The 17,661-nt window shown below is 36.7% G+C and overlaps 1 protein-coding gene across 3 annotated transcripts; it reads left to right on the top strand.

Annotated features, from left to right (window-relative positions):
* Positions 1–827: 827 nt before the first annotated feature.
* UVH3 (5'-3' exonuclease family protein) lies at positions 828–17,118 on the top strand. 3 transcript variants are annotated; one of them, XM_081649759.1, is made up of 15 exons: positions 828–970; positions 1,048–1,298; positions 1,520–1,677; positions 1,772–1,928; positions 5,263–5,340; positions 5,430–5,483; positions 7,562–7,746; positions 7,831–9,499; positions 13,132–13,326; positions 13,549–13,634; positions 13,794–14,091; positions 14,190–14,326; positions 14,527–14,611; positions 15,155–15,673; positions 16,315–17,118. In XM_081649759.1, exons 1-15 carry the CDS (start codon positions 883–885, stop codon positions 16,972–16,974), a joined length of 4,620 nt encoding a protein of 1,539 aa, XP_081505885.1. In that variant the 5' UTR covers positions 828–882; the 3' UTR covers positions 16,975–17,118. The 3 variants fall into 3 exon arrangements, with proteins under 3 accessions (XP_081505885.1, XP_081505886.1, XP_081505888.1); XM_081649760.1 differs by lacking the exons at positions 828–970; positions 1,048–1,298 and having other exon boundaries at positions 1,550–1,677; positions 1,764–1,928; XM_081649762.1 differs by lacking the exons at positions 828–970; positions 1,048–1,298 and having other exon boundaries at positions 1,560–1,677; positions 1,752–1,928.
* The last annotated feature ends 543 nt before the right edge of the window (positions 17,119–17,661 follow it).

Genomic DNA, 17,661 nt, shown 5'->3' with positions numbered 1-17,661 from the left:
TGGCCAGGCCAAAACTAAAAAAGTAAGCCCATTTTTAAGGCCGGGCCGGGTCAAGCTTCTGGCCAGATTTTTTGTGCCCAAACCCGTCCAAAGTGGTCGGGCCGTGCTGGCTTTTCGGGCCATTTTCGAGTCATGCCTTAAAAACTAGGGCTGAGCAAAACTACCCGAAAAACCGTTCTGTTACCGTTCTGAAAATTAGGGTACTCGATTCGATAACCATGACGGTTCGGGTACCCGTTCCGATAATTTGTTGTCGGGTATGGTTTTTGGGTATCATTTTAAAATTAACGGTTACCCGTTCCGTTCCGATGAGCAATTATTTTGTTTTTTTTCCTACTTAATACTATCTTTTCAATATTTAAACTCTTAAATTTACTTCATAATCACTATATAATATTAACAATTAGTAATGTTATTAATAATTTGGTCAAGATCATGTGGTATTGTTGTTAAATTAGTGTTAAAAAATATCATAATAACTAATTTTTTAAGTTTAATTATCACTATTGGATACTTTATTGGGTACCCGATAATCGTTCCGAAAATCCGCGTACCCGAACTTATCGGTTCGGGTTATGAATATCACTTTTAGTGATATTGGTTATCGGGTACCCGAACCGTTAGTACTAACGGTACCAGTACGGGTACCCGTCCCATGCTCGCCCCTATTATAAACATCTAACTATGCCTTAAAATGCATTCCCAAACCCGTTTGGAGAAAAAAATTTCGTGCCGTAAAATTCTGCCCAAAATCCGGGCCGGATCGGGCCGGGCTAACTTTTATCTCCCCAACCCCTAAGTACTCTCGAGTTGCCTTCAAAAAAAAAAGTACTCTCGAGTTGAGTTGGACTTGGAAGTTTTTTTTTTGGCATTTCAAAGATCATGGGAGTGCACGGTCTATGGGACCTCCTCGCTCCGGTGGGCCGCCGTGTTTCCGTCGAAACTCTTACCGGAAAACGCCTTGCAATCGGTACTTTCTCTCTCCTACTTCATCGTTTTCCCACTTTGATTTCTCCAAACCCTAATTTTCTGAAAAATTCAATTCAGATGCTAGCATATGGATGATACAATTCATGAAAGCGATGCGCGATGAACGAGGTGAAATGGTGCGAAATGCTCATATTCTAGGGTTTTTCCGCCGAATTTGCAAGCTTCTATTTCTTCGTACGAAGCCGGTGTTCGTGTTCGATGGCGGAACACCGGCTTTGAAGCGGAGGACTGTTATTGCGAGGCGGAGACAAAGGGAGAATGCTCAGGCAAAGATTCGAAAAACTGCTGAAAAGTTGCTTTTGAATCATGTATGTTTTGTTACATTAGTTTGTTTGAATTTCTGGAATTTCAGTTTTTATTTTGTTAATTTATTTGACTTACTTGTAATTTTGTTGTTATAATTGTCAATTTTAGTTACTGTATTATCGTAAATCGAATATAATCCTAAAATTTTCTTTCAAATGATCATGTATTGTAAAATTTATGGTGTTTTTGCTATTGATGTAAAGCCATTGATGTTGCCTTGCAGGTTAAAGCAATGAGACTGAAACAATCGGCTGATAATCTCCAGAATCAGAAAGAAATGGACAGTGCTAAGGGTAAAGAGGCTGTGTCGGAAAAATCTGACGCGTCGAATAAAGATGAGGCAGCATTGGAAGGTCACAATCAGGAAATGATCGATGAAATGTGAGTGCTTTATTGATGTTTAGCTGTTTCTCCATAAATTTTTAGAACTTAGATTGGATAAGGATTTTGTAAAGTGTTTTGATTAGTTAAACAGGTTGGCTGCATCAATACTAGCAGAGGAGTCTGGTGAGCTTGGCACTGCATCAAACTGTCCTGCCGAGATTGGTAGCTCTAGTGGCATTGCATCTACTTCTGCTGCAGCGTTTCCCAAAGAAGACGAGGAAGATGAATCAGATGAGGAGATGATGCTAGTGCGTTCTTTTTACCCTTTATATTATTGATAGATAAAAGTTTCCCTCTATTTTATGGTGATTGAGAATGTGTATGTGGGTGTTACTCCCTCTATTTTTTGATAGGACTTTGACCATTAATATCTATAAATGGCTTTTCTTTAAATTTAATAAGAGGTTGATAATATGAATATCTACATTAAAACAATTTTATAAGATGTTACAACATATCATTTGTTTTGATATGTTGGTTAAAAAAGTCGGTCCAACTATTCGTTTTATCTTAGTAATTTCTTTGGATTCTTTCCCTAAACAGTTCATCATACAATGTTATTCATGGATTATGAAATCTAGCAAATCAGAGGAAGATTATATTGCTGTGGCCTGTGGTACACATTTATGAGTTTCAACCATACTAAATAATTTTCAGTTATCAACTTAGATTCATATTATGTTTTGATCAAGGGTTACTCTTTGAGGTATAAAGTTATGTGTTCCTTATTGTAGTTGTGTCAAATGTTACTGACAACTGTCAAGTCAATAACTAGGCTTGGCCCTGCCATGATTTAGTATTAACTTGTTATGCTGATTGCTGAATCTTGCATTTATTTATGTTGTAGAGTGAAGGCTTTGGCTAACAGCTTGTTTATACAGGGTCACTTGCCAATGTCTTTGGCTCGAACAAATCTTGTTTGGAAATGTCAAGTCTCACATAGGGTGAAACTTTTGGTTCGACTGCAGCATAACAGCATTGAATAAAATAAAAAATCAATACTAATTTGTAAATTAGAAGGATAATTAGGTTCTTTCTGATAGTATGCCTATGTTTAACGATAACAAAAATAGAATCTATCTGTATCTGCATGATGCTGTGGTCTATCCATTCCGATGTAAGTTTTAGATAATGCAAGCAGGAGTATAAATTTGCTTAGCTGGGATATTTAAGATTCTACTCGTGTTATTTTGGACTGTGTTGCAAAATGAGTGAATGGCTTTTTATGAGGTGCTTTTATGGATTCTATGGACATGAGGTTGGTAATAATTTGGCTTTTGTTAAGATCAAGGTACTTAAAACAGAAGCATAAAAATTTCTGGGTTAAGTGGGTTTGTAAAAATTCGGTTAGCACCAGAACTAGAAAGATTATTAGGCTCCAGCAGTGGATATAGAAGTGTTTGTTAGGTGATATCCGAGTGTGCTCAGTATTATTATGTAATTAAGAATGTTTACCAACCATTAATTGCTTTTTGGAGAAGCATTGGTTTAAGGGGATTGTGGAATAGAATGTTTATGCCAAAGCACAGGTTCATCACATGACTGCTGTGCAGGAGAGGCTTCAAACATTGGATAGGCTGCAAAGGATGAGTATCGGTGATACAGGAACTTTCTTAATCTATGTAAATTTTGTGGAGTCCCAGTCACAACTGTTGTTTGGATCTGTGTATACTAAGGGGTTTATTTTTGGCGTCAAGCAATAGTGAGGGATATAAACCATAAATAACCAGGTCTGAATTGGATCAACAGAAGGTTTCAGGGTACAAAATTCAGAAGTTAAGTATGTTTTGCTGCTCTGGCCACTACATAATGCCAAGTATGGAAGATGGAGGAATATGAATGATTCTTGGAGTGTTAGAGCCGTACAGGTAGATGGATCCATAACTGATATCAAATCTATACTTAGTATTTAAAAACTATAACCAAGAAACTAAGAAAGACACATACTAAGAAAGACACATGTCTTCATCCATTCTATTACACTTCTCTAACCATAGTGCCACATGTCATCTTACACTATTAATTTTTTATTGCACCATTTTTTTTAATTCTTTCATTAAGCTTATACTTAATCTTTCATACACACTTCATCTCTTCATCTTCATGTCTCTCTTTAATTTTAGCCCTTCCACCTTCTATTTAAGCCTCTTTTTTTTATTAAAGTTCCATAATTTTAATTTCTTTAATCATGTTTCCGATTACATATTATACCCTATAATGACAAACTGATATTTCTTCACTTATCTCTCAATATAATTTTATATGAATAACCCGTGCATTGCACGGGCCAGAAGGCTAGTGTAGTGTAAGATTTGGTAATTTGATGTGTCAGAAAGTTGTGTTTTGTAGATTGTAGAGTTGTAAATGCTGTTTTGGGGTGTCTTTGGTTATTTTGGGCCTTGCTGAGCCTGCTTAAGTTGTTTTTGAGTTAGTGAGTTTTTTTTTTTTTTTTTTTTTTTTTTTTGGGGGGGGGGGGGGGGTGGGGGGATTCTGTCCTTTTTTAGAAGGTTTATTCTGCTCACCAATGACCAATACCCTGTTGGTTGTAATTGAGTTATGCCGCAGTTCAATTTCACTCTTACTTTTGATTTCGAGTCATTACTCGGCTTTACATTGGTTTGTTGTATTCTATTTGTTTTTGTAAGAATAATTCTTGATAATTTATTAACATGTGATACAGCTCTTGGAATCCTTAAAATTTAGATACCAACAAGAAGTAGTTTACATGGTGTCATTTAGATGACCACTGGTTTTTTTATATGTTGTATGGTATCTAATGTCTAATGTTTAATAAATACTATCAGGTGGGTGCTACCTTTGCTTAACTTTCTTTTATTAAATATCATGCTTGTTGCAATTGGCAAAAAGGATATGGAATTATGGATGGGCATGTACTTTTCACATGTTTTTATGGTTTCGTCTTACATAAGCCTTGAGATTAATTCAATCTTCTCATTTACCCTAGTGTGCATTCATTTCATTCATCACACCAATTTTCTTTAATACAAAGTATTACTAAATAGACTACCCTTTAAAAATTATATACTCCCTCCCTAAATAAAAGCCTCGTTTCTCCCAAATTCTTGTTTTAAGTAAAAACCACATATTTCATACTGGTGAGGTGGGGCCAATCATCCCTATTTAGTATATTTGATCAATAATATCCCTCTAACCGTGCTATATTTTCTCTTTCGCAAAAAATAATATACTTTCCTTAGTACTCATTATTATTCAGCTTTAATTAACTATACCCCATTACTTTCCACTCCTAAAAATCCATGCCTAACCGAAGGGATCCTATTGCGGGACCGAGGGAGTAAATATAATTTATGATTAAATTAGAAAACACTATAATAAAATCCCACTCAAATGACAATTATTGTAATGTGTTACTAGTTATGAAGTTCCACTATGGAAACTCGGAGTATGATAAGAACCCTAAAGAGGTACTGGGTTTATAGTATGCTATCATATGATGCATTGTTATTGCAGTTTAAGATCTCTAAATGTCACAGTATATACTTGAAAACAGAGTAAACTTTGTGATCTTTTTCATTTTGTTGAAATAATTCATCTTTGCAGCCAATAACTGATGGAAATGTGGATCCAGCTGTATTAGCAGCTTTGCCTCCATCTATGCAGCTTGATCTTCTTGTTCAGGTAAATCAGTCGTGTGGCTTTATTGTTTACTGCTGTGTATTTATTCCATGTCAACTGGGTCTTATGCTCTTTTGATTTCTGTTTTTTAGATGCGGGAGAGATTGATGGCAGAGAACAGACAAAAGTATCAAAAAGTGAAAAAGGTAGCTTGCTGAAGTTTTAAAGTATGTGAAATGATATATAGGAGATCAGTTTATATTGTTGTTGTTTTTTTTTTTTTTTTTTTTTTTTTTTTTTTTTTTTTTTGTTTCCGTTAGTTGTTTCTGTTAAGCCTTTGTATATTCAGTTGAACCTCGAAAGTTTCTTTTGCTAGTATGTTTGTCATTGAAAATTCTTCACTATACAACTTTCAATGACTTAAACTCACTGGTTACATACAAAGATATGAACAACCCCATTGTAACGAAGGCAGGAGAAATAGTGACCTACCATAAGTGCTTTTATCTCTCTGATTTGATGATACATCCAGAACAATTAGGTAGAAGGAACACTGCTGATTAAAAATTCTTGATTAAAATCCAGGAGGCTTTTTTGAGATTTAGGTTATATCTTTTTTAGTGTCTGTGGCGGACATATATGTATTTTATGATACAAGCCGACAATGTTGATTATGTTGTCATGATGATGGCTTGGAGTTTGAGGAATGAGAACTAAGGAGTGGTTTCTGTATTCCTGCTCATGTTATTGAATGCTTTAGTAGGCTACTTAGTTTTTATCTCAGAAAGGTTTTGAAGAGGAAGGAGTAAATAAAAATTTTGGGGCTCTTCCTGGGACAGGTGATTGGTAAAGAGTTAAGTGAAATCAATGCAGTCATAAATAAGAAGCTTCATTTTAGAATTACAAGAAAAATGCTTATCCAGGAAAGCAAGCCTAGCAGTGCCAGGTGGTCTAGGAGGAGTTGCTTAAGTGAAGTCTAAAATAAAATATTTATTTTAAGTGTTGGTGAAAGGGACTTTTAAAGGTAGGCTTACTTCTTTGAGGGTTGGAGACTTGGAGGTGCTCTATGTTCTTTTTTCTTCTCTAATTGTTTATTTGTATATATGTTTTGACAGTATTGATGGGAAGGGAAGTTGTGAATAATTGAGGGTTAGTAGAGAGTGCTCTCTAGATCTCTTAGTAATATTTTGTGAGGGCATTAACATAACAAATATTGGAGAAAAAGTGAAGAGCTACAGGTGCTTCCCATTTCTATGATTTTTTGATTCTGTCTAAAACTATTATCTGGAAGGAACACTGCAGATTAAATATCTTGATGAGAGTCTAGGAGGCTTTCTTGAGATTTATGTCATATCTTCTATTCTTAGAATGCTTTTGTGGAGGTCAAACATATATTGTAAGCAACAATAATTAATTATGTGGTCATGCAGAAGGTTTGGAGAAGTTTTTGAGTTTGAGGAATGAGATGTTTTCTTTTTGCTAGGGCTACTTAGCTTTTTCTCAGAAGGTTTTGGAGATAAAGAAATATAAAAAATAATTGTTTGGGGGTGTTCTTACTTTTTAGGACAGTTATCAGAGAAGCAAGTGAAATCAATGCAGCCGATGTAAGACCATTCACTTCAGAATCCAAAGGAAAATGCTCAGCTCGGAAAGGGGAGCCAAACAGTGTCATGTTGGTTATATTAGACATATGAATGGGATTTTTAATTGGGCTTACCTCTTCAAGGGTTTGAGGTGCTCTATGGTCTTCATTTTTGTTCTCTCTTGTTGGTTATATTTTATATCTATGTTATTCTTTCAACGACACTAAAAGAAATACAAGAATTTATATATATTTTTCCTTAATTATGATAAGATTATGTCAAGCTTTAAGTTCGTAACTGGTTGATTTTAAGATAATAGTGCTTGTTGAACCTCTGAACTTTCACTTGATTTTTCCTTTTGCCGTTTCATGCTAACTCTTTGACAATTATTCCTTCCGTTCCCTTTTGATGCCCTTGTATTCAGTGTTGTTCCATTTCTTTTTGTTGTTTGGCTTGTTCCTGTTTGAAATCTTTACTTTTAAGGCCTGCCTTTTACCTATATTACCCCCACACGGCCCACAAAATAGGTCCACTAGCTCTTCTCACCCAATTTTTTATAAATCATATTTTATACCCTAATGTCCTGCTTCCAGACAAACTGTGTTACAGACTTGCAGTTTCTCAGAAATGCAGAATGTACTTAATTCAACAAACCCTTTTGCTTACGTGTTGATGTTTGTATATGTCTTGCATCTACCTAGGCTCCTCAGAAGTTTTCTGAACTCCAAATTGAAGCATATCTTAAAACAGTTGCATTCCGCCGTGAAATTGATCAAGTTCAAAAAGCTGCTGCCGGGAGAGGGGTAGCTGGTGTTCAGACTTCTCGGATTGCGTCTGAATCTAATAGAGAATTTATATTCTCATCCTCCTTTTCTGGAGATAAACAGTAAGCCTCTTAATTTAACATTCCATGAATTAATGTGATGCATATCAAAGAATGGTCCCTGACGTTTTGCATTGAATGCACCAGACTTCTTGCATCTGGTGGAGCTGAGAAAACACCTGAGATTCAACAAATGACGGATAGGAAGGATTCTTCCTTTGATATTCTGAATGCCATGGCTTCTGCTACCAAGTCTATTACAGAAGCTGAACCAGCTGTTGATGAAGCTGTCCAAACATTTGTAGATGAGAGAGGGCATAGGCGTGTCAGTAGCAGAAGAGCTATGGGCATTCGTATGACAAGAGATTTGCAGAGGAACATAGAATTGATAAAAGAACTTGAACAAGAGAGGACAACTGTGAATATTGAAGCAAATGAACAGAATAACCCTGATATGGAAGTTCATCACTGTGATGGCAAATTTAACGAGTCTGTGAATGAGTTTAACTTTGACATTGAACAAAACAGCTATCCGAACTCGTCATTAGAGCCTGCAAACAATGAAGATGCACAAAATAGTGAAACTTGTATAAAGATAACTTTTGATGCTGATGCTGATGTGAAGCAAAGATCTTTGGATAGTGATGATGAATTATTTGCTCATCTCGTGACAGGAGATCAGGTACCAATTTGTTCCATTGACAATACTACTTCAGACTGTGAATGGGAAGATGGTATGATTAGTGGAGAAAGTGGGATTTCAGTTGATGGGAACAAATTGGCTATAAATTCTTTTCATGTGCAAGATGGAGATATGAATGAGTCTGATGTGGAATGGGAGGACAGTACTAGTCTAATGAATGATCAATCTGATATGATGTCTTTTGACATGAAAAACAGCAAAGGCAAAGAGATCGGAATGGAATGGCAGGAAGGACTCACTACTACTGGCATCCAGAAAGATGCTCGGTCACTTTCATCTGATGACCTGAAGACTATCTCAAAAGGGTCAGCAGAAGAAGAAGCTGCTTTGCAGGAGGCTATAAGGAGGAGTCTTGTGGATTCAACTGGTGAAAACTCGAGTTGTGTATCATGTGATCTGAAGGCTGATGGCTGTGCGAGCAATCAACAATTACAGTTGGAAAGCTGCAATCCTTTAACTAGCTCACATCTAAAGAGGGTTTTGGATGGTCATCAGCCATCTCAGTCATTTGTTAAAGGGAATGATCAATCTAACTTGTTATCTGGAAAGGATATCTGTTCTTCTAGTAAACTTGGCGTGCACTCTACATCACCAGCATTTGTTACTGCTGTACCAGTCTCTCACATAGATACTAAAAATGACCTGAATGAGCAGCAACTGAGTACTAGCCCAGAAAATGATCAGATTAGTATTCTGGCTGAGAGTGGCTCCAGTGCCCCAACAGACATGGCTGCTGGTGTACCTGTTACACTCCTTAAAAATGATGCTAATGACATTACAATAGAAAGAGCTGCTCCAGCATGTTATTCTGGTGTAGTACCTGAAAATTCAGTTGGTCAGGCAGCCTCCATTTTAGAGAAGCAGACGTTGCATTGTGATTTCAATAAAACTCCGGGAGCAGATGATGCCTGCCTTGTAAGCATGCAAGAAAGAAGCAATGATGCAGAGATTAATGCATCCAAAGACGAGGAAAGTACTCTTGAACCCCAGGAATTTAATGTGGAAGATGAATTATTAGTGCTTGATCAAGAGTATAAAAATCTTGGGGATGAACAGAGAAGGCTTGAGCGCAATGCTGATTCTGTTAATGCTGAAATGTTTGTGGAATGTCAGGTAATTGCTAAAGCTCCGTTGTTGGTTTAATTGTATGATTTCCTAATAGTTGTTCTATGCTGTATGCTATACTAAAATCTGGATTGATCATTAGTTTATCCAATGCACATATACTACTCCTTTTAATTCCTAACAGTAGCTCATGTACTTATATTCTTATACTATACTAATATACTATGTACTATAAGTGGATGACATGCATACTCAAACTCATGACCTCAAGTTTATCACTAGGAACTTACTAATGAGCTATATTATACTCCCTCCTTTTGTTTATGTCCTACTCACTTGCAATTTGTGCGGTCTCCAACACTCATGTTAGACCAATTATAATTTTAATGACGGGATAAAGTAAATTATGAAAATATGATATTTAGATACTAAACATTGGAACAATTTTAAGAAGTATGACACACGATAGTTTTTGCTTTGTACATAAGCCGCCATGGACGGTCAAAGTTATTTTAGTTTGACCCCATGAATAGTGAGTAAGATAAAAAAGAACAATGTTAGGATTACTAGATCTTTTTTGCTAAATTACTGTTGAATGTCGATACAATAAAGAAAAATATGTTTTGCTAAAATATTAAATTATAATTTTATGTATTATAATGTACTTCCTCCGTTTTTTTTAATTGCTTCATTTGGACTTTAACACTATTCGCACAATCTCCTCTAACCATTTTTTTGTGATTTATATAGGCAAAACATTGTCATGTGGTAATGCAAGGAATCAATATTTGGGGGAAGGGCACATTAGTCATAGTCTATTAGTAGTAATTTGGGGAATAAGCTAGAGGTTTGTTAGGAAGTATTATCTATAAATAGGCCTCATTAGGAGGAATAATCATCATGTGGAATTTTGTTGAGGTTGGTTATTGGGAGAAAGTGAGCCTCTAAAAGCTCATATTAGGAGAGAATCCACCTCTCGAAAGTGGAATTATCGTTCAATTAGCTGTAATTCTCATCTTAATACTATAATTGATGCGGGAGCGTCCTTGAAACCTACGGGTTAATGGCTATGAGATCCGTTTAGTGGCATTTATGGCTCCAATCTACTTTTTGGATAAATTTTCTATGTTATGACGTGGCTTAGGTGAATAAAAATAATCCTTGTGTCTTGATTTTACAATTGATGGTTGAAGATAAAGAATGGGAACAAGGATGAGAGGGACAGAAGCTTATCAATTTATGATCCAACTACTTCACTCAACCATATTTCCTTCGCTACGAGGAATATTTAGGTGATTCAAGTTGGAGGTGAGCTTTCCAACGATAGGTCACCAAGAAACGAAGAAGTTATGAACGTTTGAAGTTGAGCTGTCCACCGAGAGGAGCGCTCGCTCCTCACAATTGAGCGCCCTGTCACGTGTCATCTCCCTTGCCAACTATGGGCGCCATTTGGGTCACTAGGCAACCGGGCATAATTGTGGCTAGGGGGCTTGCCCTTAGTGCCTTGTGTAAAATCCTAGTGAACACCTAAGTGACAGTAACACAATAATGGGTCATTTGGAGACCCAAATGAAGTCCAAATGGGCCCAAATTTGGGGGTCCATTGTATTTTGGGCCAAGGAAGACTATTCTAGAGTGGATGACTCTAGAATAATTAAGGAAGGTTTAGTACATAGTAGGAGTCTTCAAGGTTCTTCTACATATGTACATAACTCTCGTAAAGTTCTAGAATGTTCTAGGTTAGTCTTTAGCATTCTAGGCTTAAGATGTGTGTAGAAACCTCCATGTATGTATGTTCCTAAGGAGGTGGGAACTCTCTAGATAGTTGTAGTCTAGAACCCTCCATTTGTATGTAGGGAGGAGCATTATAAATAGGCTCCAAGGCTACATTTGTACATCAAGTTGAGAGCAATACAAAAAGAATTCTATAAGCACTTGTGTTCCCTTGCAACTCAATCCTTTCCTTCTAACACTTAGAGAGTGTGAGGAAAACTAAGGCACGAGGGTGCCAAGTGAGTGATCGGGCATACTAGCAAGGGTCATACTAGCAAGGGTGATAGCTTGTGTGCTCAATTGTCTACGACGCATAGTCGTAAATCCGGACTAAGGCACTAAGGGTGAGTGCTTAGTTCAACCGAGGGGACTTGTTAGCACTAAGGGATCGTGCTAGCAAACTTATTCTAGCAGCGCAAAGGGTTGTGCTACGTGGGCACAAGGAGTTAGTGCCAAGGAAGAAAGCCTGACTTGTCTTACGACGGACTGTAAGCGGGTGGCGCACGGTGCATGACTAGGGCAAAGTAGTTGGCATGAGACAGACCGCTCCTATGGGCGTCACTTGAAGTTTCAGTAGTGAGGAGCGGCTGCTCATACCCTTCAGAGCGGCCGCTCCCGAGGCCCTGTTTCGGGCGGACAACTCTCTTTGTTTTGTGCTTCATTTTGCTATCTTTTAATCTTGGTCTTTCATTTGTAATCCAAGGGGTGTAATTTAAGAATTGTAGGGTTTAGTTGTAAAGCCTTTAAATAGGGCTAAGCTTTCTTTTGGGATCAATTTTGCTAAATTTTGAAATCAATGAGATTTTCTCTCTCTAGCCATAATCTTTGTGATTATTTGCTTTCTTTGTGATTGCTACTTTGTAATTTTTGTGGTTACACCTTAATGCTAGCTTTACTTTGTGTTAGCTTTGATTAAGAGCCCCTATTTCATATATCTTGGTGATTGATGAGATAGGTTTATCTTGTTTTGTTGATTTGAATTGTTGTTAATCAAAGCTAGGATTAAGGTGTAACCACAAAGATTACAAACAACAACAACAACAACACACGTACCAATTAACAATTACCAATTACCATTCAACATTTACCATTTACCAATGATCTAAATGTTATTAATGTTAACCAAAAGCATTCGCCAGGCTCAAATAATATTATTATAAATATCACAATTTATAGTTGATGAGAGAATGGAAGTTTTTTTTAATTCCATCTAAATGGCAGTGGCTAGGTTTACAATTTACTTGTGCTCTTTATTTGCCCACCTACTGTCTGTGGAATATACACCTAGTCTCTTTTAAAATTGTCAACCTATTGGAGTTGTTAATTACATAGGTTTGTGACAATGAAGCTAAGAATCCAATATATAAGGTGATATCTATACTGGGGATTTAGTTCTTTGCGTAGAACACACTACCTTCTACCTGTAATTGATGGTGCTACATTAGCCAAACATTTTATCTTAATACAGTAAAAGAAATACAGACTGGAGAGTTACCTTCTTTCATAAAATAGTGTTTGTGAGATTGTCATTCAGCACCCTCCTCACTTAGTTGGGGCGCCCTGGTGCTACTGTTTCATTAAATAAGGGTCCTGAAAATTGTAGTTATGCTATATGCTTTTTCATAGCGTTCATTTGTCAGGTCACAGATTTTCTTTCCACCATTTTATTCTCTTTAGAGCATCAGTTATCATCAAATATCACAATGAATAATCACCAATGAGGTTGTTATTGGGAAATAAAGCTAAACAAATAAGAACAAAGCTTGTTGACATTGAGTGTGAAGCATGTAATTCATTGTTTCCACTGTGGCTAGGAGATTTTTGACTGTGATCTTTACTTATCTGCTTCCTAGTATTCTCGACACTTAAGAAAACTGTTTGCTGACAAGTTTGTTTGCTTGGCTTAGGAATTGCTTCAAATGTTTGGCTTACCATATATTATTGCACCAATGGAAGCAGAAGCTCAATGTGCTTATATGGAGCTTGCAAACCTTGTAGATGGGGTTGTCACTGATGATTCTGATGTATTTCTATTTGGAGCCAAAAGTGTTTACAAAAATATATTTGATGACCGGAAATATGTTGAGACCTACTTTACGAAGGTTGGCATTTGTTCTGATTATTTTGGTTCAACTTCAGATAACACCTAGCTTTTAAAAAGATTAAACGTGATGTTTTCCTGGTCTTGTTTGATTAATTTTTTATATTTCTGCTTAAGTTGCAATTTACTGGATCTTGGCATGAGATTATATACTTTTTCCCCTCTTTCAAATAACATACAAGTAAAAAAATAAAAAATGTGCTGATGCATTTGGCTTTGCCAGGATATTGAAAATGAACTAGGTTTGAACAGAGAGAAGTTAATTCGCATGGCTTTGCTGCTTGGGAGTGACTATACTGAAGGTGTTAGGTATGATGGAGGTTTTGGTGCCTGATGGCAATTACCTGCTTTCCATTATAAACTCTCCCTTTTGTTTGTGTTCTTAGATATCAAATTTCTCTCTTTTTAGTCAGTGTTATTCTCTTTGTGAAGCTTTTTGAAATTGTCCTTGCTTTTCCTGTGTTTCAGTGGAATTGGCATTGTCAATGCTATTGAGGTTTTGAATGCATTTCCCGAGGAGGATGGATTTCATAAATTTCGTGAATGGATTGAGTCACCTGATCCAGCAATTCTTGGGAAAGTGGAAATGCAGTCAGGCTTGAGCTCAAAGAAAAAAGGGTCAAAAGCTTCGAAGAATGGCAAGAGCAATTCCAAAAGTGCTATGGAAGGAAACTCTGCAGCTGATTCTAACACTTTGCTGGATCATGAGGAGGATGAGGCTAGGAATGGCATCCAAAGTTTGAAGCAAACTTTCATGAATAAGCATGTAATGCCTGTGTTCATTTATTTAGGTGGCACTCATTTTGTCATTTGCTACTATTGCTAAATTGCTTCCATATTTTTTCCTTATTTGGGTGCATGCAGAGAAATGTGAGCAAGAATTGGCACATCCCTGCTTCTTTTCCTAGTGATGCAGTGATCTCTGCATATGCAGCTCCACAAGTAGATAAATCAACTGAACCTTTTGCGTGGGGAAAGCCTGATATTTTTTCTCTACGCAGGCAAGTGTTATTATTAGTTACTGTTATTTTCTGCTGTCATTGCAATTTTTTATCTTGTTAAACTTTTAATATTTACCTGGGTAATTATTTGAAATCTGCTTCTTTTTTTAACATGTATAGTTTGTTGTAAGGGAAGATATTATTGCAGTTTATTTGAAAGTAGCAGAAGTGCATTAGTAATGTGTTATGTCCTATTGTAGATTGTGTTGGGAAAAGTTTGGATGGGCTAGCCAGAAGGCTGATGAGCTGCTTTCACCGGTTCTAAAGGAGTACAATAAGCACGAGGTCAGTACCTCTAGTAATCAGTTTGAGAACTCAAGCATTGTGCATTTTGGCAATCTTGTCTCTAGTATTTAAAAAATTGGAGAGATTTCTCAAAGGTGTGCATAGAGGAACATTAAGATTTTCTGTTCAGAGTTTACTTTGTAGTGGTAGGTGGTCCTGCGGAGCTTTCAGGATAATCAATCCAGATTATAAATATGTCAAATTCAAGCCTAAATGGAATCTTTACCATTCGTGTTGTTCTTATTTATGGTTATGATGTACTTATGGTCCCGGTCATGGATAAACACGTAAGAGAGATTGTGTTGGTTAACAGCTTGTGCAAACTTTTAATTCTTAATACAATTGTTTACACATATTTCTATGCTTCAACCTGTTTATGTCATGGTGCATCTTCGCACAGGCATTTGCTTTTGGTTTTTTGTCATATTGGATCATCTTCTTATACCTTTGCTGCATTCTTTGCCAATCATAATTTTGTCCATTAGATGGACCTGAGGTCTCATTCACTGACTTTATGCCGCCTTTTGTCTTTTGTTTTTGAAGACGCAATTGCGACTCGAAGCATTTTATACTTTCAACGAGCGATTCGCCAAAATCCGCAGCAAGAGAATTAAGCAAGCTGTGAAAGGCATAACCGGAAAACAGTCCACAGGCTTGGAAAAAGCTGATGATTTGCAAGAGAATCCTGCAAAGATGAAGAAAGCCGAAGCGCATGCCAGTGTAAACAAAAGGAAAAAGTCTCTTTCAAAAAGAAAAGATCATGTTGTTGGATCACGAAACAAATCTGCTAAAAAGTATAAATCACTTCATCAGGAGAATAAAGAAGATGGGCTGTCAGCCACAGGAGTGTGTACCGAGGCTGAAAAACAGAGTATGAAGGATGCTGGAAGCAGTAGAGTCAGAGGTAGAGGAAAAAGAACAGCTGTTGGTAAAGGTAGGCGAAAGGAGAATTCCAATTCAGAGTGTGATGAGACCAGTATAGAAGATCACAACAGCGACAGTGATGAGCATGAACATGAAGTGCTAGCTGAAATCATTAAGTTTCCTGATAATGTTCGAAGGGTATGCTTTTTTCCCCCTCTGCCTTTTCATCTTCCCTTGCTGTTCGTTTGGTGCTAACTAGTTTGGGTTAGCAGCAAATTACAGATTGCTTCTAGTCCTTGGTTTAAAATTGACAGGAAATGTTCTTGACTAGACTGGCAACTGTATGGACCTGCTGATTTGCCAACTCCAACTAAATTTTATTGCTTTAATATTTTTATTATGCACTTGTATCTTGAGGATGGTGGTGGGAAGAACTGCTTTTGAAATCCTTCTTTTTATTTTTGACTTTTTACTTTTTTATCAGCGTACTCTTAGTTATAGTGGGCTAATGGTTTGACCAGCTTGTGCTGTTTTACCAAGTCTACTGACACATTAATTGCACACTTTTCAATACTGAAATAGTTAAATCTCAAACCTTAAAATGAAAAACATTAGGTTTTCCATGTTTGATTGAACTGGGGGTCATGAAGCAAGTTTAAGTTGAAGTCAAGATGTTAAAAGTGGTGACCACTATAGGCACTATTCTCCAATGCTAGACAGATTATTGTATTTTTTGTCCACGACTCCATTCCCAGGGACTAATAATGTCATTACTTGTCAAGTTGCTCCATTCTTTTATTTTTCACTAAGGTTGGTTTCCTTGCTGCATCAATTTGCAGTCAAAGCGTGCCCGGAAAGCTGCCAACTATATGGAAGAAGATGATGAAAGCGATGAGCTACCGACTTCTCTACACGAGACGGACAAGAATTGTAGTGAAGGAGCAGGTGGATGTGGTGAAGCTGATATGGTTAATGTCAGTGCAGAGAAAGACTTCATGTCTGGAGATCTTTCTGGTCCTGGCTTCCCTGGAGACTACTTAGTAATGGGTGGTGGATTCTGTGCTGAAGAAGACGAGGCAGAAATAGATAGTAATCGGTTAGGTTCTATCCAGATGGGCACTGCTACTGTTGATGTAGATAGTAAATACTTGCAGATGGGTGGTGGGTTTTGTGTAGATGATGAAGACGATCCGGATTTCCCAGAATGTGATAAAGGTGGAGCGTCCACAGTAAATGATGCTCACGAGTCCAATATATCTGAAAACGAAGAGCCAGGCCTAGCAATGGATCCATGTGAAAATGTCACTGCTTTGGCGAGTGTTCTTGATACAGCTGAGGGCTTGCAAAAAGGCTCTTCGTCTGATTCCAATCTAAATCTTGGTGATAAACTCCAACCTGCCGATGGTAATTTGCCTAATGTAGCTATGATTGCTTCTACAACTTCTGTGAACCCGTTCAGTGCTCTTCCATTTTTGAGAAAAAAGAAAAAGAAACTTTGATACACGAAATTTCTGCTTTGTTTTAGATATTACTGTTGTAAATTTTATACACCTCAATAAATTAGGAACAAGCTCAATATCTTAAATTATTCGGTTACCATAGTCGCACCACTACTATTTACTCAATCTATTTTTTTTTTTTTTTGCCCCATTTGACTTTTCAAATTCTCTATGGCTCGTGTTAAAACGTATTATCTTCATTTTCTTACGCTTAGATTATTATAAAAATGTGATATTAATAATATATACACTAAAATGAATTTTACAAAATAACATATGATTATATTATCTCTTAGGAAAAACGGTTAAGAATAATATGAACTTTGAGTGGTATTAAAAAAAAAATGACCTTTTGATTATGAGAATACAATTACCTTTGACACACATTTTTTTATAAATAGAAGGAAAATTCGCAAACTGCAGCCATTTAAAACTTGTATTTTACAAATTATAGCCATTTAAAAAATAAATTGTAAATTGCAGCTCAAAAGTTGTTACAAATTGTAAATTGCAGCCTAATTCAAAATTTTCATCGGTTTGCGAAAAGTGTTCGTTTAAGGTTTAGGAGCTATTTTAGCCTTTAAAGCCTCAAATTGAGCTCGAAATTGGGAAAAAAAATTAACGTAAGTGCCTTGTTTTTACTAGGAAAAAATAATTGCCCACAAATCGATATATTTTTATTAAGCT

Source organism: Chenopodium album, chromosome 19 (genome assembly GCF_948465745.1).
Source record: "Chenopodium album chromosome 19, dcCheAlbu1.1, whole genome shotgun sequence".
NCBI classification, from domain to species: Eukaryota; Viridiplantae; Streptophyta; class Magnoliopsida; order Caryophyllales; family Amaranthaceae; genus Chenopodium; species Chenopodium album.
The sequence above is the reverse complement of the archived record's forward strand: the minus strand, read 5'-3'. Positions and strand labels throughout refer to the sequence as shown.